Source organism: Chiloscyllium plagiosum, chromosome 16 (genome assembly GCF_004010195.1).
Source record: "Chiloscyllium plagiosum isolate BGI_BamShark_2017 chromosome 16, ASM401019v2, whole genome shotgun sequence".
NCBI lineage: Eukaryota > Metazoa > Chordata > Chondrichthyes > Orectolobiformes > Hemiscylliidae > Chiloscyllium > Chiloscyllium plagiosum.
The window spans coordinates 44,095,785-44,123,621 of NC_057725.1; the positions used below are offsets into that span (position 1 = coordinate 44,095,785).

The 27,837-nt window shown below is 38.4% G+C and overlaps 1 protein-coding gene across 8 annotated transcripts in view; it reads right to left on the bottom strand.

The window, feature by feature from the left end:
- Positions 1–27,837, bottom strand: part of abcc8 (ATP-binding cassette, sub-family C (CFTR/MRP), member 8) — a 234,343-nt gene that overhangs the window by 68,030 nt on the left and 138,476 nt on the right. For 6 of the 8 annotated variants that reach the window (XM_043705957.1, XM_043705950.1, XM_043705954.1 and 3 more), the window contains 8 exons: positions 26,694–26,839; positions 23,044–23,149; positions 22,641–22,751; positions 18,770–18,845; positions 13,946–14,051; positions 8,831–8,854; positions 6,516–6,554; positions 4,056–4,154 (listed from right to left, as the gene is read on the bottom strand). In XM_043705957.1, the coding sequence (XP_043561892.1) occupies positions 4,056–4,154; positions 6,516–6,554; positions 8,831–8,854; positions 13,946–14,051; positions 18,770–18,845; positions 22,641–22,751; positions 23,044–23,149; positions 26,694–26,839 (707 nt within the window). The remainder of the gene's footprint in view (positions 1–4,055; positions 4,155–6,515; positions 6,555–8,830; positions 8,855–13,945; positions 14,052–18,769; positions 18,846–22,640; positions 22,752–23,043; positions 23,150–26,693; positions 26,840–27,837) is intronic. The other 2 variants (XM_043705956.1, XM_043705955.1) reach the window with 2 other exon arrangements.

Genomic DNA, 27,837 nt, shown 5'->3' on the forward strand with positions numbered 1-27,837 from the left:
TTTTCAATGGCAGGCAAGTTAAAAAAAAAAACTAATTCAAGATAATGGACTTATAATGGCCAATCACCAAAATATAGACTATTATTTAAAATAAGAGAGGTTCCCAAAAAATAATGTGCAGTGCACAGGGACCTGGATGTTCCTGTGCATGAAACACAAAAAATTAACATGGAGATGCAGCAAATAATTAAGGCAGCAAATGGAATTTTGGTCTTTATCACTCAGGGGTTGGAGTTTAAAAACAGGGATATTTTGTTTCAAATGTACAGGGTGTTGGTGAGACCTCACCTAGAGTACTGACTACAGTTTTGGTCCTGTATTTAAGAAATAATATACTGGCACTAGAGTCAGTTCAATGAATTTCTGGGTTGATTCAGCAAGAATGGCAAAACAAGTTAGGCCTTTATTCATTGAGCTTTACAAGAACAAGGAGCTTTACAAGAACAAGAACAGAAATCTGAGGGGATTTGACAAGAGTGAATATTGTGAAAATGTTTTCATTGGTGGGGAAATCTCTTACAAAGGGACATATTTACAGAATAAGGGGACACTCATTTAAAGCTGAGATGAAAGATTTCTTTTCTCTGAGATAGTCAATGTCTGAAATCCTCTCCCCTGGAGAATTGAGGACTGATCACTTGAAGGAAGAGGTAGAAAGGTTTCTTGAAATATTAGCTATGAGGAGGAAACAGCAAACAGGGGTTGAGGCCTGGGGCAGATCAGCCATGATCTTGTTGGTCAGTGGAGCAGTCTTGAGGGACCGAATGCTCTAATCCTCCCTCTTTTTCTTATGTTCTTTTGCAGTAGGTTCTCAACAACTGAATTAAGACACTTGGGTTTTTTTTTAAAGAATATGTTGTATGGATCTCTGGCCAATTATTAGAGGATTGTGGCAAGATTCAAGTCAGAGAATATTTCATCAAAGCTGAGAACTTTTTTTCCATCAATCTTGATTACATTAGAACTTGTGCCTTTGAGGTGAAATGTAAGTTTTCTTTATCATGCTATTCACTAAACTTGGATTAAATTTTGAATGATTGATTGAATTCTTCCTTACTGTATGCTACCTGTTTCACGATGGCTTTAGATAGAGAACCGTCCAACGCATTGCATCCTCAGCAAGAAATATATTGTTGTCAAATCATTGAACAAACTACCTAACAACAGCACTCAAAAGAAACACCATCTGTCATGCTTTGTAAAACGTTGCTATTTTGGATAGATTTTCGCCTACTGAACCATTAGTGTTGCAAATATTGACAGAGGCATTTACTATTTGATGTGGCTGTACAACCTTCATTATGTTATTTATGCACCATGTGAGAAGTATAGACCATCATTACAGCCCAAACTAAGCAAATGTCATTAAAGTATTAGGTCATTACTGCAAGTATATGCCTTTTGGAAGGAGAAACAACCCGACCCCTTCCTCTGCCACCAGCCTGAACCCTGAGGACTTGACATAACACCCACATTAGCAGCCTGTTGACCCAAATAACCCCCTCCCACCTTCCTTGTCACATCCAACCCACCTTCTGGTTTCCTGCAGTCCTGATACCACAAGCTCCTATCTCATGCAGGTTCCAATCAGCCTCCCTCCTGCCAACTTCGGGCAAACCTCTCCCAGCCACATGGACACATGCCCACCAAACTCACTGTCAGTTCGAACCCTATCCTCAAACTACCTTAAGTACTCCATCAATGTACCTGGCACCCTAACTTCATATATGCCTTGTATAATTACCCCTTCACAGCAGTCAGAACATGACACTGTGATGGCTACAAAAGAGGGTGTAGTCTGATTTCTCCCAACCATCCTTCCCTATGAGGGAACTATTTGATTTCAGGTACAATCTGGATTTCTGAAGGAGCTGAGATAGGAATTCCTGGTTCAAAATGCAGAATTCTGTTTAAGGGAAAAAGACACAAGCAGAATGGCAATCAATTGTGATTGCCACTCTTTGGAACATACAAACTAATACTTCTCTCCAGTCAGTTAGGAAGTTTCTAGATCACTTATGCTAGATTTGACAGCTATCTGACCATACAGATCAGAGGGGCAACATCAAAGAGCTGGTAACTGATTGAGGAATGTGTCTTTGTTTGTGTCAGTGATGTGTCTGTGCATGTATTATGTATTTGGCATGTGTGTGCTTATAGGTTTGGTACATGTATATGTGTGTGTTTGGTATACATACATTGTGCAAAATGACACCAGTATTATGCTTAAATCCAACATCCAATAGAGTAGACCTTGACATTGTGTCATTGTATTAAATTGGGGACCCAGTCTCTCCCTATTTTTATGTTCACTGATTTAAATGTTTTGTATTAAGTGTAGACTACTAAAAGTGATCATATATAAAATAGATTCAGTTTTTAAAATTTGAATCAAACTTTGTTTCTGTAATACACAGTTTCAGCTACTTGTTTATAATTTGTTATCTGTCTTAGTGAACTTTTTCAATTCTCCTGAATAAAACAATAAATATAGAAAACAAAAACAGAAATAATTGGAGAAATTCAGCAGGTGTGGCAGCATATTTATTGCACAATTATTTCAGATCCAGTGACCCTTCTTCAGATTTTATTTTGTTTTCAAATGGGAAATAACTAGATTTAGTTTGAATAATGCTTAAGTTTTAAATCTCTAGACAAGATTGAAGAACTATTTAAAAAGAAACTTGCAAAAAGACATGAAAAGCAGCAACCTTTTTTTAACTTCTGCAGACAAATCAGGCAAAGGATCAAACAGCTATGGATCTAGCACTATTTAATGATAACTGATATCTTTTCTTGAGAACAGATAGATATGCAGGTATAATTGGGTCAATAAATATAACAGATTGATTACAGACAGCAAAGGTGAATCTTTTATTGGCTTAATCTAAAGTTTAACTTTAAAAAAGTAGAAAACAATAATGATTTACACATGAAACTTGTTTTTCTTTTTCTTAAATGTCATCTACAGTTTTCTCATCAATGAGAGAAAAATGCAATGGCATAAGACACAAATGAACTATTTAATTACTTGAACTAAGTTACTTTTAAAATTCCTTTTGATGGCCTCAGGAGATCATCACCTGAATAGATTACCCTTTCTGATATGTACATTATAATCGGAGGAGAAGATTTTAAATTTCTTTGGAATGGCCCTGCTAACTTTGCCTATGCTTTCATGACATTTCAAGCAAAACTGAGGAATGGAGAAGAACCATCTCTGTTATACTATCTTGACCCAGTCCAATTTCTACTATATGCATTTCCTCACACCTCTCTTCAATTGCACCATTCCTGCTGTAATCAGCTCATCTCAAGGAGCATTCAAACCCTTTCCACCTGCCAGGTAATCAATCTGGTTAAATGCTAGGTGAGAGATTTATCCAAACAAAGACATGCCTTTACAATCTTCTTGGCTTTTGATTCTCTGCTCTTGTAGAATGGGTTGTCTACAGTTCTCCCACTCTCCACAGTGCCCTCAATGGAACTCAAAACTATCTTCTCTACATTGATCTTATCAAGCCACTTTATCATTTAAAAGATTGCTGGAAGTCTCTTATCAGACTTCAATACAAAAAGCACCTGTTTGTTCTGTCATTGTTGTCAGTTGTCAGTCTAGTAAGGAAGCCATTGTGATGTTTCTGCTCAGGCCCAAGGTAAAATTCTATTGACTCAACATGACATGTTAATCCATGATAAACCTAACTGCTTTAAACTGGCACATCATCAGCCTGCAGATTAAAATGGGAAATGGACCAAAAGTGTGTAAGGAAAATAGTTGCTTTTAACAGCTCTCTTATCTAGGCTAATAGGATTAAAAACTGTTCCTGCTATTTTCCTTGAGAAATAAATATAAACAAAATCGGGAACTTTTATAGAAACTTCGCGCAAGAATTCTGCTCCCTCAAAAACACTGATACAGTAATGTCCTCTCCCAAACTCTTAAATACTTAATAACCCATATCAAATACCCCCAGTCAAAATAAGACCGAAGAAGTTCAATGTTTATGCTCCATGTCTATTCTATAAATTAAATGTTATATAACATTTATTACCTCTGTTTGTTAAATGGATTTCCAAAGGTGATGTTCTCTTCTACAGTGGTGTTCAATATCCAAGGTTTCTGTGCAGCATAGGCCACAGCACTCCTTCTCCTAAGATAACAAACACACTAAGTGCTGAGATACTAAGGTGCATTTATTCTGAGAATAACATTAAACTATTTAGAACTTACAAGATCCTGTCTTGAATGACCCTTGAAGATTTTCATGCTCTTTCGCATGTTGTACCTCATTGGATGGCATTCACAAGACAACTATAATTCCACTGATTAGAAACTTTAAATATTTGAGATGTATCAACCTTTTTCACTGAACTTTCAACCAATTAATTTGTCTATGTTTCAAATTTCGTTTGGTACTTATTTAAACTGATTTGCAAACATGTGGCAATTGTAGTAGGGTTCTTTGTTAAATCAGTTTGGAAAATGTTCCTGACAATATTGGAAGTTCATTTTATTTCCCTTGCCAATGAATATTGTTATGATCCCTGTAAAAACCAATAACCTTTATAAAAAGAAATTTTAGCTAAAACCTGAAAGAATGATTTATAAGACGTTTTGCTATCACTAATAATCACATCAACCATGAGTGAATTAAAAAAACCATCATTGACGAAACACTATTGTTGGACACAACCTCTTTTTTAAAGAACAGAACTTTCCACTATTACTTTTAACATAACCATAAAACTCATTTCACCAGTAAACGCTACACTGTCACTTACTATTCATTCAGGTTCCAACACTCATTCCAAATTAATATTTTGTTCTCTATGGTTTACTTCTATTCATTTCTCATCACAGCTTGTTAATATTTAACTACAGAACTTTCTTCTGTGGAGAGGATTCTTCCTGACAAATCTCCCTTTGGTGCAAGCTACGCAAATTTCGCAGCCGAGTTTCAAAGCCTCACGAATTTTGGCCTTTTAAATCTGAGTATGAGATCCCAACCCCATGCTTGCTTTGCGATTCATAAAGATTTTGATCCTCCGATCTTTCTCTCGGATCCTGGCAAACTAACTTGTCCATTATTTTCAGGAAAATCCTAGAAAACATTCCCCTCTCATACTCATCTGTCTGGGATGGTGACTGACATGGGCTTTGTAACCATGCAGAAATGCTAATCACCTTTTTTTAATACTCCAAACATATTTCACATTGGAATTAAATTAACAGTTTAGAGCACAATTATTTACAAACTGGCATTTTCAGCACATTGCTTGGACTTCTGAGATTCAGTCTGACCATTGTAAACACAGATGTTGCTTCCATTCCTGCTAATGTGGACATTTTACACAATACTTGTAAAACATCAAGCCTTTCTTTTATCTTCAAGAGCCCGATTACCCAGGCTTGTGGTCAGAGACTTCAGCACAGGTCACCTGAACCCCTCTTGACTCTAAATTAAAGACAATCCAAAAAATAACTTCTGAATCGCTCAAATATAAAATAATCAAGGACTCTTGATTTGACAACACAGGCTGACAACTACATAACACTTATCCATGCTAGATACAAAAACATTTTGAATTATAATAATCTGACAATATTTTCACTGCTTGACGCAATAACAAATGCATAACGTTGTGATACTTGTTTAATTATCATTACCATTCAGGGACATCAGAAAAATATCTCAAAGGTATACTCTTAATAGCTAAACTATAACTAAGGATTTTCCCATTCCATTTCCTTTTAAGAAATGTTTAGCTAATCCCTTTGGAAGATGTTATTTTATAGAAAGGACTAGAATTTTCAGCAAGGACTGAATGAACTTAATGACATGAGGATCTTGATGATATATGCATTTAACCAGATACCTCACACCTCTCTGCCATTTTAAGAATGTGCAGTGTGACACAGCACCCAAAAGAAATTAAAATAAATGTTAAGATGTTACAGATTTTACACCAAACATGTATAGGTAAAGTCAGGTAAAGTCTTCCATAAAAGAATTAATGATAGTTATGTGGTCAGAGGATGCAGGAACATCACCAGTGGAGACATACAGCCTAGGTAGGGTTGCCAACTCTGGTTTCTTATATTTGTAGGAGATCTCATATATCCTCCTACTTTGAATTCCTGTCCTAGATCACCAATTATGTCCATTTCAACGTACCTCTCTCCTTGGAAAACTATCTGCTCGTAATTGTCTAAACAATCAAATTGTCTTTTGATCTCACCTCTGAATGTTGATTAGTTTAAAAATATTAAAGAAACTTTTTTAAAAAATCACAGCTCACAAAATATGACGTATAAGTTTGATTGTAGCAGTGCCATAACAATTAATATTCAATATCTGTAAACTCTGGGATGATCCTGGAGATTTGGCAACCCTAAACCCAGGGGATACACCCAACAAAATCTGCAAATATTCACTATTGTGAAGCAACACCAGGAGGAATTTTGGTAATAGAACAGCTTTCCATTGATGGGAAAGAACAAGTTGAGATACCTCACTTCAACATCAACAGTCGAGTCTTCCTCCGTACCACTGCAATATTTTAAACAGAAAGAGCACAAAGTATTACGTCTCCTCAGGACGATGAAACATGTATTATTTCAGTTAATTCTTCCAAAATATACAAATATGAAATGCAGGAGATACACAGCTGTTCAGTCATCTGCATATATACCTTCAATAGAATAAGACTACCTTCTGTACAAATTGTTGTCCTTTACACAACTTTCCAATCCTTTTTTGTCAAATAGCATACCTCATCCACCAGATTTTTTTTTTCCTCCACCAGTCTCTTTCTTGGGAAAGATAATTGACAAAAGATTCCATCCAAAATATTAAGCCATATTTCTGTTTGAGTTGCTGACTGGACTGTTATCTATTTCATGCTCCTAACCATTCATGTTTTTTGCTGTTATCCCTCAAAAATAGAGTTCATACTGCTGTTTCAAAGAGAGGGGGTAGTGTTTTTCTCATAATGTTTTATGGGGAAGGGGGCTCTGTTGGCAGAGTATTTGATGCTTCAGTTTTGAAACCTTTAAACAATGTTTGTTAAATGCAAATTATATTGGACTGTCTATCAGACTAATTTCTTTTTAAACCGATCTTTGAGGCACACCATTTTATTTTCAGGATGGTTGGAGCTAGAGGATTTTTAGCTGGTCTGGAGGTCAAATTGAAATTTGATTGACCTGATTGGTCATTTCAGTTTTGTAAGAGTATTGGGTGGAACGTGTTAGTGATATAAAAAAATAAATAAATAAATGCCTAACAGATAAACCCTTCATTAAATTCAATAATTTGCTCCAACTGATTTTTTTTTCCAAACGCACTTCCAAGTTTATAATCTCATTAAATGGATGGACCTGTGATGAGTTTTTTAAAAAAGTAGCATAAAATTATTGACCCCTTTATAATTGGCCAGACGCATTTCCTTTTGTGGGGATGTGATCCAACAAAGTTGTCAAGTTAACGTTCTGCAATAGGTAAATTTAGGAGTCATCTTTATGAACTTGTGCTATCATGAGAATTGAAAATGTGAACTAAGTAGTGAGGCAGAATAGTTTTGAGCTTTTGAGAGGACTTCAGATGAGTGCCTGAGGAGGAATGCAGCAGAGCAATATACTGAAGAAATAAAATTGAATAAGGTGAGGCTCATGTGGAAGATCAACATTGCCGTAGGATGAATAGTCTATTCTGTGCAGTAGATTTAATGGAATTCTTTGGAAAATCTCCATTTATTTCCATTTTGATTGAGACGTAGGTTGTAACTATAAAGTTATTATCTGCTAACGGTCATCCAATATTGTTTTCAATGCTTGAACATATTGTTCTTCCCATCTCCATTCCTCCAAAGAATGATGCATGATTTCAATTTATGAATCAGGGGGTAAGGCTTCTATATTTGGACTTGCACCATGCACAAGGGGGACATAATGGAGATTTTCAAATTCTGTCATGAATTAATAAAATTTGGTTAACTCCAGTGAATGAAAAATCACAGCTGATGGAAACTCCTATTTGTGCCACGTTAATGTAAGCCTTATTTTACAAGACATTTTATTTAACAACGATATTTTGAGTCCATTAGATGCGTTCACTGAAATAGTCATCAGTTGTTCCAAGTTGCCAAAATCAAGGAAGCTGATAATTCTTAGCCTTTGATAAGTTGTTCAAAAACAAATTACACTATTTGGTATGATAATCTTGGTGTTGCCTAAATTGTACACTGCGAGCAGTATGTCCTGTTCTTACAACATCAAGGGGACCAAACAATATAAAACTGCAGTGATAAATCATTCATAGAGTAAAGGTTATCAATCTGAACTGTTAAGTGTGTTCCTCTGCTCACAGATGTTGCCTGATCTGCTGAGCATTTCCGCCATTTTAGGATTTATTTCAGATTTACAAACTCTACAGTAGCTTGCTTTTGTATAAGACACTCTGTCTGTCTGTAGACTACCAATTCATGGAAATAAACAACATGTGGGAATGAACAAGCCAGAGACTGATAAAGAGAATTTATTGAAAATCATCAGCAGGATCAAGCATTAATTATAGAGAGAGAAAAACACAGTTAATGTTTCATCTGGTGAGAGGGCATCAAACTGAAGTGTTAACTTTGTCTCTCTCGCCTCAGATGTTGCATGGCTTGCTGAGTATTTACAGCAATTTTTTTGATACTTTTCATATTTACAGCATCCGCAATATTTTGTTTGTGACCAAAATTGTTTTTAAATCTTGTCCTTCAACTGCTGAGCTAAAGCCAAAGGATTTTAGGGCAATGTAGTGAACAGAATTGAAGACCATACCTGCTATTTCCTTCCATGCGCTCACTGTCAGTAATACCAGGGGAATATAAAGGAAACACATAATAAAAAGAGGATGAAATAGAAACAGAGAACAATGAATTTTCACTTATATAGCACCATTTTCAACATCAGAATGTTCCGACATGCATTTCAGTTAATTAGATAGTTTTGCAGTATAACAGCAATGAATGAAATGTGATAGCCAATTTACTCAAATTGAAGTCCTATGCTAGATATGAAATAAATGAATGATTCATTTATTTTTAGGTGTTAATTGAGTGATAAGTATTGGATAAAACAGTGGAAAAAAGTCTTCATCTAAGAGTGCCCTGTGATCTTTTATGGTTCATCTGAGAAAGGAGGGAGGGACTCTATTTCACATTTCATCAGGAAGACAAAAAATGAACATAATAGTGTGGTGACCTTTAACCCGCAAGCATCACAACAAGGAAAATACATAATTATTTAAGTTAGTTCTTGGGAAGTGGACATTGCTGGCTAAGCCATCATTCATTGCCCATCGCTTCATTGACCTAAAAAGGTGGTGAATGTGATCTTGAACTACTATTGACCTAAAGATGTAGGTGCATTCATAGTGCTGTTTGGGAGGTCGTTCCAAGATTTTGACTGAGCAAGAATGAAGGAATAATAACGTTGTTCCAAGTCAGGATGGTGCATGTCTTAGAGGGGAACTTGCAGGTGATGGTGTTTTAAAGCAGCATCTGCTGCCTTTTTCCTTCTAGGTGGTAGAGATTGCAGGTTTGAAAGGTCTATTGAAGCAGCTCGTTGAGTTACTGCAGTGCATCTTGGACATGACACACACAGTTGCTACTGTACATCAATGGTAAAAGGAGTAAAAGTGGATAGTGGTAGATCAAGCAGTACACTTCGGCGTGGATGGTACTGAATTTCCTGAGTGTTGTTAGAACTGCACCCATCCATGCATGTGGACAATATTCCATCACAATCCTGACTTGTGCCTGAATTCCCAGCCTCTAACTTGGTCAATGGTGACCCCAAGAATATCAGTTGTAGGGAATTCAGTGACAAAGTGGCCATTGAATGTCAAGGAGGTAATGATTAAATTCTCTTTTGCGTTGTGCAAACCCTATTTACCACTTAGGGTAATAGAGCCATTCAACACAGAAACAAACCCTTTGGTCCAATTCGTCCATGCCCACCAGGTTTCCCAAATTAAATTAATCCCATTTGCCTGTATTTGGTCTATATTCCTCTAAACCTTTCCTATTCATGTACCCGTTCAAGTTTCTTTTAAATGTTTTAACTGCCCAAGTTGGAATGTTGCCCAGATGCTTCTGTTTCTTAGGAGGCTTGAATGGTGAAGCACATTGTCCAATCATCAGAGTACATCTCCATTTCTGATCTTATGGTGGATGGAAGGTCATCAATGAGGTGGCTGAAAATGGACGGGCCTGGGACACGATCCTGAGGAGGTCCTGCAGTGACCTTAAAGAGTTGATTGATTTTCAAAATCCTCAACCACCTTCCCTTCTGCTAGGCACCTCCATTTGAAACAGATACCACTGATTTCCATTAATTCCAGTTTTGTAAGGGTTCCTTGATGTCATATTCCTTTAAGTGCTGCCTTGATCTCAAGGGCAATCACTCTTGCTTCACTTCTGGAGTTTATCTCAAATGACCCTGTTTGGATCAAGACTGCAATGAGGTCAGGAGCTGAGTATCCATGGCAGAACCCAAACTGAGTGTCAGTGAGCAGGTTATTCCTGAGAACATGCTGCTAAATAGCACTGTTGGTGGTGTCCACCACCATTCATTATTAAGAGTGGCTGAACTGCAGAGCTTAGATCTTAAAGTTGATTGTGAGTTCTCTTAAACCTGTCTATTGTATGTTGCTTTCAGTGTTTGGCATGCAAGTTATCTGGCATTCATTAAGTGGATACCTAATGTTTTTGATATGCCTACTGCTGCTCCTGGCATGTCCTCCACTCTTCATTGAACTAGGGCTGATCACCTAGCTTCCTGGTAATATAGAATGTGTAATATTCAGATTATGGTTGAATATAATTCTGCTGCTGCTTATTGCCCACAGTGCCTCAAGGATACCCAGTTTTAATTTGCTAGATCTGTTTGAATTCCAGCTCATTTAGCATGTTGGTAATGTAAGACAATACAGTGAGGGACACCTTCAACATGAGGACAAGACCTCATCTCCACAATGTCTATGCACCTATCATTTCTATGCATACTGCTTTGCATGGGGGGGGGGGGGGGGAGGGGGGGTGACAGCCTAGTGGTATTATCACTGAACCGCTTATCCAGAGACCCAGGTCATATTCTGGACACCAGGGTTTGAATTGTTTCCCAGTTAATGGTGAAATTTGAATTCAATAAAAATCTGAAATTAAGAGTCTAATGATGATTATGAAACTATTGCTGATTGTTGGAAAAACACATTTGGTTCACTAATGTCCTTTAGGGAAAAAAACTGCCATCCTTATCTAGTCTGGCCTACATTTGAGTCCAGATCCAAAGCAATGTGGTTGACTCTTAACTGCCTGCTGGGTAATTAGGGATGGGCAATAAATGCTGGCCCAGACAGTAATGCCAACATCCCATGAGCGAATAAAAAAAAGAAAAATCAGGTGGATTAGAGTGATCAAGGGAGGTTTTCCTTCTTTTTGAATCCTTCGCACCTGCTGCAGACCCAGTATATCAAATTTGTTCTTTATGACTTGGTCAACTTTGAGAGTAGATGTACTACCAAACTACTCTAGGTTATGGACATGGCAGTCTCCCATCCAGAGTACATTTTGTGACCTTACTATGCCCAGTTCTTCCTCCAATTGGTATTCAACATGAAGTAGCACGGATGCATTAATCAAGGAGCACGGGGTGGTGGTGTCGAGAGTGGTACGTGGCAATAAGCAGGAGGTTTCCTTGCCCATGTTTAACCTGATGCCATGAGACGCCATGTCAATTTCGACGACTTCCAGGTTAACTTTCTCCTGACTGTGCAACAGTGTTGACACCTGTATTGTGTCTGCCCTGTCAGTCGGACAGGATGTACCCAGGGCTGGTGATGGTGGTGTTTAACACATTGTCTTTAAGGTCCAATTCTGTGATTCTGACTACTTCAAAGCATGCTTGGCCATTCTGTGGAGCACCTCTCTCAACTTTGCAATAAACTCCATATTAATAAGAAGAACTTTGCAAACTTGACAGGGTTGAGTTATAGTTTCTGGAACCCAAATTGATGCTGGGTGGTCTGTCCAGTTTTGTTGCTTGCTATAGACTTTGCATTGATTTTGATACAACTAATTTGCTTGCTAGGCCATTTTAGAGGCCAGTTAAGAGTCAAGCACACTACATATAGGGTGACCAGCATTCCTTCCCGAAAGGATATTAGTAAACAAAATCAGGCTTTATAACATAGACTCTGGTTACATGATCATCACATGATAATCATTAAACTACCTTTGTAATTCCAGATATTTTATTACATTTTAGTTTCACCATCTGCTGTTGTGGCATTCAAACCCATGCTCTCATAACATGAGACTGGGGCTCTGGATTACTAGTCCAATGTTAATGCCACTACATCTCTACCTCCTATTAAAACATTTCTGCAATCTGTAATTGCTTTTAAGGTTGTTTGAAAAGGAATTTTCACAGTTTGGGTCAATTGTGAAGGGATCAATTGTAATTTTCCTGAATAATAAGAAATAGTGACCCATCTAAACGGGTGGTCCCTGACCTGGAACAGAAAGAGGTAAGGAAGATGTCTGTCACTGGCAGACGTAGAATCATAGAATAGCATCCCTGTAGTGTGGAAGCATGCCATTTGGCCCATCAAATCCATACTGACCCACCAAGTGGCATTCCACCCAGACCCATCCAATTCATGTAATCCTCAATTTCCCATGGCCAATCTACCTAGCCTACACATTCCTGGATACTATGGGCAATTTAGTATGACCAATCCACCTAACCTGCACATCTTTGCAGTGTGGGATGAAACTGGAGCACTTGGAAGAAACCCATGCAGACACGGGAAGAATGTGCAAACTCCACCCAGACCGTCGCCTGAGGATAGGATCAAACCCAGGTCCCTGGCGCTGTGAGGCTGTAGTGCTTGCCACTGAGTCACTGTGCCACCCTTTAGAAAGAACAGCTGGAAAGGAAAGTTTTAAACAGAGGAGCCGGAGGTTGTAAGAGATCAGCACAAAGAGAAAGTGCAGAGTCAGAACAAGTAACACAGAGAAGCACTTTCAGAAAGTGGTAAGTTTTTACTTGTTTAATTGAAAAGGAGAAAGAGGCACTTGGATATACCATGTGAGTATTTGTAAAGATCAAAACCTTGAAGTGCTGTATGAATAGCTTGGAATTGCTAAAGAGTTGCTATTTTCTCAGAAGTGGCCAAACCATGAACCAGGGTGTTATTGTTTTTGTTATGTTTAGTTGGTTGAAATGGAACACTTGCACCCAGGAAACTTTCAGGTGAAAGCTATTATTGCATAGGACTCCTAGCCTCCCAGGTGAATAAAGAAAAAGATATTGTAGAGTTGTATAGCTACATAATGTCATACACAATGAAGGGAAATGCTTGTCATTGTGTAAATGTATCTTTACTGTATTGTTTAAAGTTAAGATAATGTTTTATTTCAAGTATCATTTTCCTGTTAATTCATGTTTAATTGGCCTTAGTTCTGATTGATGTTAAAGTTACAAGAAGTGAACTCTTGCTTGTAATTTCTTCATTTGATGGAGGGGTCATTGAGCAAATTTGGTTATTTTCAATTTATGGTTCCTCCGTGGGGATTATAACAATAGTACTTACTGTGAGGGCTGAGTGAACACTGCATTGCTCTAATTGCTCATATGCTGAATTCCCAAAGAGCTGGGAGGAGTATAATTTTTTCAAGATTATATTTGTTTTGTCTCCTTTTTGCTAAAATTATGATGTCTGTAGGGAATCTGTGAATATCACTGAGTTCTCAGAACAAAGCAAAAGTGATGTTAGAATATGAAGATCTCCAGACCATTCAATCTAAATGATTACAATGGATTCAGCTGTAATTATCAAAGTCTTAATAATTCAGAACACATTTTAATATCATTCAGTTGCTTCAGTACCTGTTCCAGTAGACACTTCCAGAATTTCTTTGCATTTCTCCAAGAATTGCCAAAAGCAAGGAAGATTTGCCGCAGCCAACCTGACCAACTATCATGGTGAGCTGTCCTAAGAGAAAAAGGGAAACCTTTCAACTGCACATTACTATATACATCAGATCAGCAAACATATGAACATAACTTGGATCAAAACAGTGAATCCATAAAATTGCTATATTATTATCTCTTAGTTGACTAGGCACACAGTGCACCAACGGATATATTTTGGCATTGTGCAAAAAATTTAAAACAAGGTCTCACATAAATTCAGGTACTTTCCTAATCAACCTGTTCAGATGTTATTAGATGCCTCTGGAATAGGTGAGACTTGAACCCAGGTCTTCTGGCCTAGAGTTTGGGACACTACCACTGCGCCACAAAAGCACCCACTCATATACTCACACAATATCGGTAAATGCATTTCACATGTTTGTATTTACAACTATAAACTATTTTTCATCATAAAACTTTAATGTCTCGCCAGAATCAGAACCGCCAATCTACCAGACACAGCACAAGACTGCACAGCTTCTAGATTTTCCTCCAGCATTTACTAGTGGCATTTTAGCTGCTTTAGACCTGTTTATAAGAATGTTGACTTTCAGAACAAAATACAATAGACGTGCTCCTACTCTTCATCCAGACCTGCTTGTTCATTGCTATGCAGTTTCCAGTTGAGGATACTGAAAGGTAAAGTCTCCATAGACGTAGCGGGCCATAGGGACGCTCTCTCATTACAGAGAGACAATTGGTATTGGCTTAACTGGAAAGTCATCACACCTCAGGTAAGGGGAGAGGATGAGAAGAAGAATCTTCGATGGTAACTTCAACTGGTGCAGGAATTGACCCCATACTGTTGGCATCACTCTGCATTGCATTTCAATCATCCAGCTAATTAAATGGTATCATATACTATCAGAAGCATACTAAAAAGCTTATCCTCTAATTACATGATAATCACTGAATACCCCAATATCAACATGCTGGCAATTAACACTGACCTGAAGCTTAACTGAAGCTGCCCTGAACATACTACAACTATGGGCCAGCTGATGGGAATTCTACAGTGACTAATATATCTCCTGACTGCCTGAGGTCTGTTCACCACACAGCACAAGTCAGGAGTACTTTAGAATACTCCACTTAACTGATTAAGTGCAGCTCTGTCAAAACTTCAGACCTTCCATGTCATCCAGGACAAAGCAACCTGCTTGATCTGCATCCTATTCATCACCCTCAACATTCACTCCCTCCAGGACTGTGGAAGCAGGGTGTAACATCCACAAGATCTACTGTGACAACTTGCAAGGCTCCTTTGAAAAACCAGTGACCCTTAAAACTAGCCACTTCTACCATGGAAAAGAATAAAGTAGAGCTAGTCTGTGAGGAACTTACCACCTACAATTTCCCTTTAAGCCACACATCCGCCTGACTTGAAATATGACTGCGTTCCTTCATTGTCACAGGATAAAAATCCTGGAATTCCCTCCTTAAAGGCACTGTGTATGTCCTGAGACCCAAAGGAGCAGTTTCCTCAATAGCAACCGGGGAATGACAGATTTTAAAAAAACCTACATTTCACTTCAAAGAGTAAGGGAAGATGGTGGCCTAATGGTTATGTCATTGGACTAGTAATCCAGACTAGTATTCTGAGGACATGGGTTTCAATCCCAGCATGGTAAATGTTGAAATTTGAATTCAATCAACATCTGGAATAAAAAGCTAGTCTAATGGTAACCACCTTGTTACTGTTGTAAAACACATCTGGTTTATTAATGCCCTTTAGGGAATGAAATCTACGTGTGATATCCATAGTTATGTGGTTGACTCTTGATTTTCTTTGAGGCAATTAGTTTAGTAAGTTTAATATTTACTCTGGCCTTATTTACTTAGATCACAACAATTCGTGATTTGTGGTTTGTACACCAAAATTTCTTTGCTGTGCAACCTTATTTGGTTTCCTAACTTCAAAATAACCTGCACATTTTTTTAGTCATACAATTATCTTGAAATTCATTTGAAAATTATATGTCCATTCTTCATTTATGAATGCCTCTTTATAATTTGTTGCATTCCTCTTCAGTGTTACCTAGTCCTTTTAATTAGGTATCTTCATAAATTTGGAAATAGTGTTTTATGATTCCAAGTTTCAAATAGCAGGGTTTGCAGCATTGTCCTTCATGGGACTCTACTTACTTCCTTCTGCTGCTCTGAATAGCTACAATGTCTACAATCTTCAAGATACAAGTAATGTAATTTGACCAGGCTTCTTTGATAGCACCTTGTTGCTGGCTCAAAGTCCTGAAACTCCAGACCTCACAATAGTGTGGATATAGGTACATAATGTGGCTGCAAGAGATTCCAATGACTGTTTACAGCTCTCTTCTCAAGAGCAATGAATAATGGATAATAAATGCTGACTTTCCAGCGATGCAGACGTCTCATGAATTAATAAAAAATGCCTACCTGCATGCTCTCGCCTACCGAAGTATACATAAGGATAAGACACAATGAGCATGACACCAACAATTGCTTGGACTATTCTGAGCACATCTTGGATGTCCATCATGCAGAAGAGCCCACAATGTCTAACACTAAAGCCAACTAAGAATGCAGCTTCTCTGCCTGCCACACACCCATCCACCCACTCACCCATTAATTCCAGCAATGAAGGAGTGTGCCGTTTAACTATTTTAGCCCCCTAACAGCATCTGAATGAAGATTCTTTCATACAAACTTTCTAGGGAACATAAAAACAGGAGTAGGCAATTCAGGCCCTTGAGCCTGCCCTGCAATTCATGGCTGATCTGTACTACATGTTTTAATCCATATTCCTTAATAACATTGCTTAATGGAAGTCTATCTCAGATTTAAAATCTACAATTGAGCCAGCATCCACTGTTGTTTATGGAAGAACGTTCCAAATCTCTACCACGTTCTATATATATAGAAGTGCTTCCTAACATCTCTCCATATGGTTTGGCCCTAATTTTCAGACTACACCCCTTAGTTCTAGAATCTCATACCAGAGGAAATAGTTTATCTTCATCTGCACTGCCATTTTCTATTAATATCTTGAACTTCTAAATTCTCAGGAATTCAGGCCGAATTTATATAATCTCTCCTCATAATGTAACCCCTTAAGTCCAGGGGGAGTCATCCTTTCTGTCAGAACTGATGCTTTATCTACCAGTTTATTATTTCTCTTTTCCAATTCAACCAATACACTTTTAATAGTTTTGCCATTAACTACTGTACCTGAAGTAAGATTCCTGACTATTTCCTTACCCTCTATCCTATTTCTTGATTTTGAAGTGGTATTGACTCCGCCCCCCGGGCCCTCCTTCCCAATTATTAGTTTAAGTCCATATGACTACCCTGTTTAGCCTTCCTGCTTGGTTCAGGTGGAGTCCCTCCCAACAGTGCAGTTTCCTCCTGTCCCAATACACTGATACAAGTGCCCCAGAAAATGGAAGGCCTCTTTCCCACACCACTCCTTTAGCCACAAATTTACTTCCCTAATTTTCTTATGTCTATGCCAATTTGCACGTGGTTTGGGAAATGATTCCAATAATCCCTTGAGGCCCTGTTTTTAAATTCTTGATATTCCCCAAACAGAACCTCTTGTCTACTCTTGCATTTGTTGTTGCTGTCAGCATGGACCACTTGAATGGCCTCCTGTTCAACAGTGCAGTAGTCAGTTTGCTCATTCTTCCTACAGTCTTTTTACTCATCTACAAAAGGAGCAAGTATCTTATAACTGTTTGACAAGGTCAAGAGCGGAGGCTCCTCCAATGATAAATTCAGAATCCCCTAACTGCCTCACTTGTAGTCACACCCTCTCTGTCACTGATCATTGGCCAAATTTGAAGTACTTAACCTACAGGGTGTGACTGCTCCTTGAAACAAGGTGTCTAACTAGCTCTCCCCCTCCCTGTTGGGTTACAGTGTTCATTGCTTGGACCCAGGTTCATCAGTCAAAGTTCCATGAGCAACTAACACTTGCTACAGATGTACTCCCTCTGAACCATAATGAGGTCCACCAGCTCTCACATCATGCAGGTACAACACGTCACCTGGCCCTGCATCTCTAAGTTATTTAATTAAACTTTTAATTAATTTTATACTTTTCCTAATGGTATTTAGTTTTTAATCTGTAATACATAATTTCTATTAACCATTTTTCGATGTGCCTCATGTCCACTCTTCAGGAAGCCTCTGTGCCTCATGCACTGTAGACAAATCCTCGTGGAAACTAGCTGTAGGAATTTGAATGTATCATATTTGAATCTAAATACTTTTTAAGCCTTTTCTAGTGCCACTTGGGAGTGTGAAGGAACCATGCACTATTTTACGGATGCAGATCCCACATTTTCAAAACCAATTCACTATTTAATGCTGTAATAGGACATAACCATGATTCTGAAAGAAGGGCTATCTCTGTTTCCATTTTGGAATCCATAAACAAAAGCAGATCAAGAAGAATCATTAGCTGACATTGATAGCAACCAAAGGTAAAGTGAACTTGAGAATGAACCAATTTCCATCTGTCATAAATTTGCAAGAATTTATTACACTTCATAAATTGAATGTAGACATTTCTACAAATCCCTGTGAATAGTTGTATTAGGTTCAACAGAACAGAAAGCACAACTACTGATTTCAGTAGCTGGAACTCTACACTATCAACAGGTAACAAGAAAAAACAACAGGAGCTGATAAATTTAGATTCCAATCAATATCACAGCAGTTTTTATTTATCAAGGCATAATGCATTCACTGTCCTACCATGAGGAATCTTGATTTCAATGTTAGACAATGTAGGGGCTCCATCAGATGTCCAGGTAAAAAATCCATTTGTCACCTGCAGTTACATAGCAAAGTATTAGAAAGACCTGGAAAATATAAATAGTTCTTAAACATCAGGTATCAACTTTGGTGTATATAATGTGTATATGTGAATTGCACAGTCATTCTTATTAGCCCAAAATACATTGATAAACCTGGATTGTACCATATGCATAGAAGTCCCAATCTTGGGAGGAAATGAATGTCACTGGCACTGTCAGACAGGCAGGACTTCAGAATTGTATGGGTAGCAGCTAATTAATTGTCTTCACAGTACTGCGTATGAGCCAGATGTAGTAGTATTTCATCCTGAATCACACAAAGTTAGTCAATATTGTATGGACATGCCAGCTCAAATAGTTGTATAAATTGCTGCGCATGAAGAAAGTTGCTGTTATGATCCTCCTTAAGTCCAAGAAAATACAAGCTCTGCTAAGTCTAATCACATCCTGGTCTAACCAGAAAGGATTCTTGTAGTTAATATGATATACTTATTGCATGTTAGCAACTAGTTACAGATTATATTAATAAGGCATTGCTAACATTATTATAGAGTTCTAAGGAGGACCTGGATGTTAGGTCTTACTCCCTCAAGATCTTAAGCTGATCCACCTACAAATCAATGTGACATGATCTTAGTGGGTGATACTTATAGCACTCCTCAGTACTAACCCTTTCAGAGCCATGTACCAATCGCGTACATGTACAAATAGCAATAAGAAAGCAAATGGAATGTTGGTTTTTATGGGAGATTGAGTATAAAAATGAATTTGTTTATAATTGTTCATGCTACTGAGGCTACACCCATGTAGGTTTGTACTGAAGGAGAGATATACTTGTATTGGAGGTACATCAGTGAAGGTTTACTTGGCTGATTCCTGGGATGAATGGGTTATCTTATGAAGAAAGACTTACCAGGTTGTTCCTGTACGCATTGGAGTTTAGAAAAATGAGAGGTGATTCTCTTGAAAAAAATAATATTAGGAGGGACTTTGATCGGGTTGATGCTGAAAGAATGTTTCTCTTTAGATTTTAGGGAAATCTAAACCCAGGCAGTACAATTTCAGAATAAGGGGTCTCCCATTTAAGGTGGAGATGAGGAGGAATTTCTTCTGGCACAAGGTTGTTAATTTTTGAAATTTCTTCCAAAGGGAGCAGTGGAGGTTGGGTTATTGGGGGCATTTTGATCTCTGCCAGCACAGCAGATGTCTCACTGTTCTCTGCAGTCAAAAGACATTTATATTTATAATCTGAAGAAAATCAGTTCATCTTTCCTTCAGCAGTTGTTGTAATCTATGACTTTTAACTGACAAGTCAGAGACCTTTTATACGTTAACCTGCCCCCTTGTGTCTCTTGCAAACAACTGGAAGTATCCAAAGCAAAAGGACTCAAAAGCAGCATTTTAATCAATGAAAAAATCATAAGGATCATATCAGCAGCTTGTGAATCTGAACCATGGAACTACCTCCCAGTTTTTCTTGGCCCATAATCTACTTCTCCCTGTGAGTTTGTGATTGTGTGTGTGTGTATATACACACACACACTCTCGCACAGTCACAAACTCACATGCGAGTGTGTGTGTATGTATATATATGTGTGTATGCATATATGTGAGTGTGTGTGTTGAGGTGGAGCTTTTAAGGGGATTAGAGTTCTAATTTGTTATATGTCAATGTTTTGTAACTATTTACCTGTAGTTAGAGGCTATTAATTTTAATAAACTGTAATTCTTGTTATTTAACAAAACCTGGTCCTCGCATTTTATCAACCAGTGTCCAAAAATCATGTAAAATGGGGAATTTTGTGTATTCATTTTTAAATCTTTAACTCCTGGAATAGTGAGGTTTGATTTCCAGCTTGCTACCCCAGTGAGTTGTAACAATGCCCACCATGAACTGCAACCAGTGTCACTAGACACAAAGTGCTATTAGAAAATGTCTGGGCCACACCCAGGGTGGATGCAGTAAATATCAGTTTGAAGGCAAAACCACAGGATTCATGTTTGCTGGACATACAGATATTGTAATATCTAATACATGAAACAGCCACTTCTAAGGGCCAGTCAGTTACAATCATTTCATTGCTCATTTTCTATGAATGGAGAGTAAAGGTGCTTAGAAGTCAGATACTGGTCAAAGGCAACTTGCAACATGTTAGTGCTGCTTGAAAATTAAACTTAGGCATCTCAATGATGTTGAAGTTAGCAGCAATCTTATTACAAAAGATCATTACTGTCCAAAGGGGAATCATTAATTGTGCAACTGTCAAGAATCCTTTGTGTGCCATACAACATTGCTTTATTAGTTGCCATGTAAGTGTAATGACGGTCTGGACTGAATGTTGTGAGAAGTGGAGTGTTTGATGTGGGGTCAGCAGGGTGTCAGAGTGCTATAGGCATTTCCTTCATGATGACAGTGGGAGGTAATTCAGCTGGTATGGCACTTCCACCTCATCACATCACTGCAGAATTCATCAATAAGAAGGGGTTCCATTTGGTCAGTCTGTGAAATGTATCCCCACTATCCTCGTAGATGCCACAACTCCTACATCCTAGAGCACTCTCACGTACCTGGTGAATTTGAGGACCTGGTAGCCTGCAAGACAGATTACTAGGGAATACCCCCTGTTGCTTATGACATCATTAGACAATCTCTGACTGATACGGAGTGCGGATTTAATGCCACCCATGTTTCAGTCAGGCCTGTTTTGGAGCAGGTAATTGAGCTCTTGAAGATTGGTTTCGCTGCTTGAACTGCAGGCCATCCAGTATATTGTCGACAGACTGATGGTCAAAGTGCGATCAGTATGAGAGAATAAGGTTTTGTGTACAAAGGAGTTTTTGCCGTGTCAGATATGTGCTATGGGTAGCATAGCTCCATAACTGCTGTGTCAAGATTAGGCAGTGAGGGATAATGCTGTGTTGCCAAGAGTGGTCTGGATGTACAATGGCCTTTCAAACGTTACAGGGTGCAATGGATGCAGATCTAACAGTGATTCAGTGAGTGGTGAGTTGTTCTGGATATGGCACGTGGTAAGATGGAGATGAAATTGGATGTAAGGGACACAATATGGGCAAGGCTAGATAGTTGGTGAGGTGAGTTTGGCAAAAGTATGGAAGAAGCTTTGCCAAGCTTATAAAGGAAATCCTGCCTGAAAACATTAAGCAACTTGGACTTAGCCAAAAAAACGTAAAATTCAGCCACTAATTTATTTCTGCTAACTATGGCCCTACAAAGTATAATTCCAGTTTTAACATTGATTCCTGTTCAAAGTGGCAATTTTCAGGAATGCAACCCAGGTTTTAAGTAAGGACACAATGTTTTGCCAGAGCAACCACAGTTGATGCCATATGGTAGTACATTCTTTGTTTCCTAAATGACTGCTACTCAGCATTTGGCATGCTTCTATCATGGCATAAATTCCAGAGATGACTTATTTTAATTGTTCACTCACTCAAGGAAATTAAGAACAAGCTGGTTACATTTCATTGTTTAAAAGCAATGTTCAAATATTTCGTTAATGAATTTTGGTGGAAGTCATTCATTTGAAAATTAAAATAAGCAATCAGCCAATTTTTTCAGAAGACTTTGTGTTATGTATCACTATTTCAGCTTATACATCTGCCAATTTTTCTTTTGGATCTTCACGGAACTGACATAATTGCAAGAAATATTTTTTTTAAATATATAAGTGCAAGCCAAAAACAAATATATATACCTAAACTATAAAACTAACAATTCTCATCTTCATAAAATTTTAAAAAAACAATCTAGCTATTGTGAAAATAGATGTAATTGACAATTATTTCACCTTTATAAAAACATCATCTCCTTCTGGGAAGCTTATCTGCTGTCTGGACTGAGGCTCGTAATTGTGCCATTCCTCTTTGCTGGGCCGTTTGCGGTTAATAACTTTAAGGGGCTGTGCAGGAGTGAGTGGAAAACGGAAGGGTAAGTGTTCATAGTATGAGAAGTGCGAATTAAATAACCATAAACAAACACACACACATAGCTTGAATCCATATAAACACATTCTTAAAGATTGAGCATTGCTGTGTGGATGCTATTAATACGAGGGAATGATTGTGATGGACTTTCAGTTACAGGGTCATTCTATTGCATGGTAAATTGTGAACATGCAGGAATAACAGAAACAGGCTGACAGCACTGAGGAGCTGACTGGCTGCTTTGCAAAAATATTAATTTGTACTCACGACAGTCTGGTACTTGCTACTATTTTCACTGTTCAGCTGGACCACAACCCTGCTGTGATCCTCTCCAATTTCTTCACTTGAGAAGAATTCGCTCAGTTTCTGCACACTGGAAGAAACATACCGTGACTTGCAACAGAGGAACGGATGCTTTCAGTGTCAGGAAATGGTGTGACACTGCATTTATTTATCTGTGCATTGATAACTGATAAAAACATCGCAACCTGGACGAAGAAATATTTCAAACACTATTACAATTGTTGTCCTATTTTGTCTTGAATACTTTATGTAGTAAAGCTCCTCAGGTATTGACTGCATTCTATTATTCTATCAAAATGTATATTTTTGTTATATGTAGCGCATATTGATTGGTTGCTCAACCAGTTGGGATGAGTGAGAAGGAGATTTTGCAGATAGGCCTAATCTAGTTCTAAATTTGGAAGATGTTATCCTTGTTTTAAACAAAATACATTTTATATCCATTCTGATTTTATTTTGTAACACGTGAAGGAACTATATCAGTTCATATCTCTATGTATACTTTTCAGCAGCATTCAATACGAACTGATCCAAAGTAGAAGCAGGCATCAATGTGTATATTAGTAGCTGCATATCAATTCAGTTGCCAGCTTGACTCAATAACTCCTCGCAGGTATTTCTCTCCACTTCCCAATGATGCTATTTATGTCTTATATAGGAATAAGAGAAAAAAAGTGACATTAAAATTAAACCAAATGATTTCTGCTCCAAATGAAATTGATTTTCACCAAATCTCCCTTCTTTGCTTAGTAAGAATGACGTTTGGGTGAGTGTTAATACTGGGCCGATTTATTTACTAGTTGGAGGTCCATTCTTGCCTGGCACAATTTCTTCTTTGCTGACTTTCAAGCCATTCAAAAATTCTGCTACAATCAGCTAGAAAAATTATTAAGTGTAGAAGTTGTGACTCAGACACAGTGATGGATGTGAATATAGGAGGTACAATTAGTACGTTTGCACATGGCACCAATATGGGTGGTGTAGTGGACAGTGAAGAAGGTTACCTCAGAGTACAATGGGACGTTGATCAGATAAACTAATGGGCTGAGGAGTGGCAGATGGAGTTTTAGATGAATGCAAGGTGTTGCATTTTGGTAAATCAGGGCATGGCTTCTAAAGTTAATGGCAAGGCCCTGGGCAGCGTTACTGAACAAAGAGACCTTAGTGTGCAAATGCATAGTTCGTTGAAAGTTGAGTCACAGTAGACTGGGTAGTGAAGGCAGTGATTGCCATGCTTGTCTTCATTGGTCAGTGCGTTGAGTATAGGAGTACAGGACATTGGTGAGGCCATTTTTAAATACTGCATTCAATTCTGGGCTCCCTGCTATTGCAAAGTTGTTGTAAAACTTGAAAGAGTTCAGAAAAGATTTACAAGGATTTTGTCAGGGAGAGCTTGAATAAGCTGGGGCATTTTTCCCTGGAGGGTTGGAAGCTAAGGGGTGACCTTATGGAGTTTTGAGGGACATAGATAGGGTGAATAACTAAGGTCTTTTTCCCAGGCTAGGGGAGTCCAGAATTAGAGGGCATAAGTTGAGGGTGAGAGGGAAAATATTTAAAAAGGACCTGAGGTTTTGAGAAGATTTGTAGCTCAGGTTGAGGTTCTGGATGTAGGTTTGTTTGCTGAACTGGAAGGTTATTTTCAGGCGTTTCATCACCATACTAGGTAACATCTTTAGTGAGCCTCTGGTCAAAGCACTGCTGATTGTTCCTGCATTCTATTTATATGTTTGAGTTTCTTTGGGTTGGTGATGTCATTTCCTGTGGTGATGTCATTTTGTATGGTGATGTCATTTCCACATCGGCAGATTGTGTTTATTGGGTGCCCAGTTTTTTTGAATACATTCTATAGTGTATACCAATGAACATAGTCCTCCGATTTCTCAGCAACAAAGGCGAACAAGCAGACAGAATGCGTCCAGATACCCTAGCCACTCTCCCCTACATCAAAGATATCTCGGAAATGACTGCCAGACTACTCAGACCGCTTAACATCATGGTAGCCCACAAAACTAGCAACACATTAAAACAACAGCTAATGAACTTGAAAGACCCTATACAGACAACAAGCAAAACTAATGTCATTTACAAAATACTGTGCAAGAACTGTAACAAACACTACATTGGACAAACAGGCAGAAAACTAGCCACCAGGATACATGAATATCAACTAGCCACAAAATGACATTACCTTCTCTCACTCGTATCCTTACATATAGATAAGGAAGGACACCACTTTGACTGGGACAACATATCCATCCTAGGACAAGCCAAACAGAGACATGCACGAAAATTCCTAGAAGCATGGCATTCCAACCGGAACTCAATCAACAAACACATTGACTTGGACCCCATTTACCACCCCTGTGAGAAAGAACCGGAAATGACATCATTATAGGAAATGGCATAACCACAGGAAATGACATCACCAACCCAAAGAAACCCAAACATATAAATAGAAAGCAGAAATCAGCAGTGCTTCATCAGGAAGCTCACTGAAGATGTTACCTAGTATGGTGACAAAACTTCTGAAAATTAACTTTCCAGCTCAACGAACAAACCTACATGTGAGGACCTGAGGGGCAACCTTTTCATGCAAAGTGTGGTGCTTGTATGGAATGAGCTGCCAGTAATGATGGAGGCAGGTACAGTTATAACACTTAATAGTCAGCTGGATGGGTACATGAACAGGAAGGGTTTAGAGGGATATGGGCCAAATGCTGGCAAATGGGATTGATCTGTTTAGGATATCTGGTTGGCATGGACGATTTGGACCGAAGAATATTTCTGTGCTGTATAACTCTATGTCTGTCCAATCGGAAATGATTTTAACGTTATGTCAGGCAAGTCCTGATTTCTATGGGACCTGACTTTTGACCTATGACAGTAGGGGTGAATGACTAGATAGGGCCAAAGCAAATGCTTTTAAAAAATTGCACGTATTGTGGTACAGCATTAATGAGAATGCCCCCTGCCCCAGCCCTCAAGAAATAAATCTTAAAAATCCTTGGGTCTCCAAAGACCCAACTTTGCCTTGGCTCCTGGTATTAATTTAAGCTATTAAAGCTTTTGGCAGAACAAAGATTATGCTGAGGAAAGTTCCTTAATGGTCCTGGCATCCTAAGTTCCTGAATCAATTTCTAGCTTGCCCCTTGCACCACCCGTCCTGCTCCTAAAGAAGACAATAAGAAAGAATGTGAGACAAGGATAACACTGATTGCATTATAAAACCAACCTCATATCCACTATTTAAATAACAACTATTGGTCCATGCTTGCAGATCCAATTGACTTTTTGTAGAGTCAGGCGGAACCTGTAGGCCTTTAAAAACAATGGGCATGATCTGATTCTTTATTCCTGTCCACATTTCAACACCAGCACTTTTCCAGTCGATATGGTTCCATAGAGCAAAAATATTGGCTATAACAGGTCAGTTTATACGGTCTGATGACTTGGGAAATTTCCTGACTTTAGCTTCTTGCCTCGTTAGAAAAGATCTGGCTCTTTGTGCTTGAGCTACCATACAAATGCACCTTTTGCTATTATTATTTTTTCAGTTTTAGTTTCATGTATTATGATAGCATTCAGTGGACCAAAAGATCAAACATGGTCTTTACCTCACTAAAGCTTTGACAGTAGAACGAACCACACTGGAGAGCAGGAAGAGGGGTGTGACCAGGATGTGGAAGAGAGAGAGTGAAGCAAAAGCGACTGCTGGCGAGAGATCTGCATTCTCATACAAGTGGGTGTGAACCACAAAGGTCTTTTGGGAAAAAATATCAAAAAAAAATTGAAATCAACTCTTCGTGAATGAATAAAAATACACTTAAAGTCAAAATTAGATAGGCAAAGCAATCACACAAAGAACTGAACAAGCAATATTCAGTCACTCCTGAAATCAATGTTAGGTGTATACACTTCAGTGGGAGATTCTAATTCTATCTGTCCAACGTAAACCAGGCAAATGGGCAGTAAAATTCCTGGTTTACTTACTCAGCTGAAGGCTGCCGAATCAACGTGATGTTTATAAATATTTCTTTGCAAGCAGCTAAATGATCGAAGCCAACAGATTAATAAATCGTGGATGCTCATCAGAATCCAATTACATCAACTTGCTATGACACGGATACCACAGACTTTCTACAAATGAATGTGAAGTGCATCTGGAAGCTGTAATGGTTCTTTGGGTAAAACCCTTGTTGCAAACCTAGAAGCAATGGGAGTGCTCCTTTTTCAGTGCAAGGAGGGTTTGGGCCTCCCTGTGTCTGAACACATTTCCTGGAGGCTGGCAACCTCTTCCCACTCTTTCAGAGTATGGCCATTATTAAGTAGGATGTAAAGGTACAAAAATTGAAGGATGTCAATTTTAACTTTTGGTTGCCAACCAGTCCATACTCGCAACAGAGAGTCTGAAACAGCTTTGAAGCCTGGACCTCATTTACAATATTTGCTGGACTATAACAGGCACTATATCATAAGACATATATTAATGATTTCAGAACAAAATACTTCGGAAATAATTAGAGTACCAATCAGATTGTAAGGCACAAGGCAACTTTAGGTGACTTTATTCCAACAAAGAAAAATATCTTATGATTCAGATAATGCGGTAAATGGCATGGAGTTTTAGTCCAAACAGGGGTCACTGTGTAGCTTGTTTCTTACAGGTGGACACAACATGGGACAGCCTGAAGCAGCTGGTAAGAGGGCAAACCTTCGTGAAAGGTTCATTTCATAAGGCTCAGAGAATCACTCCTACTC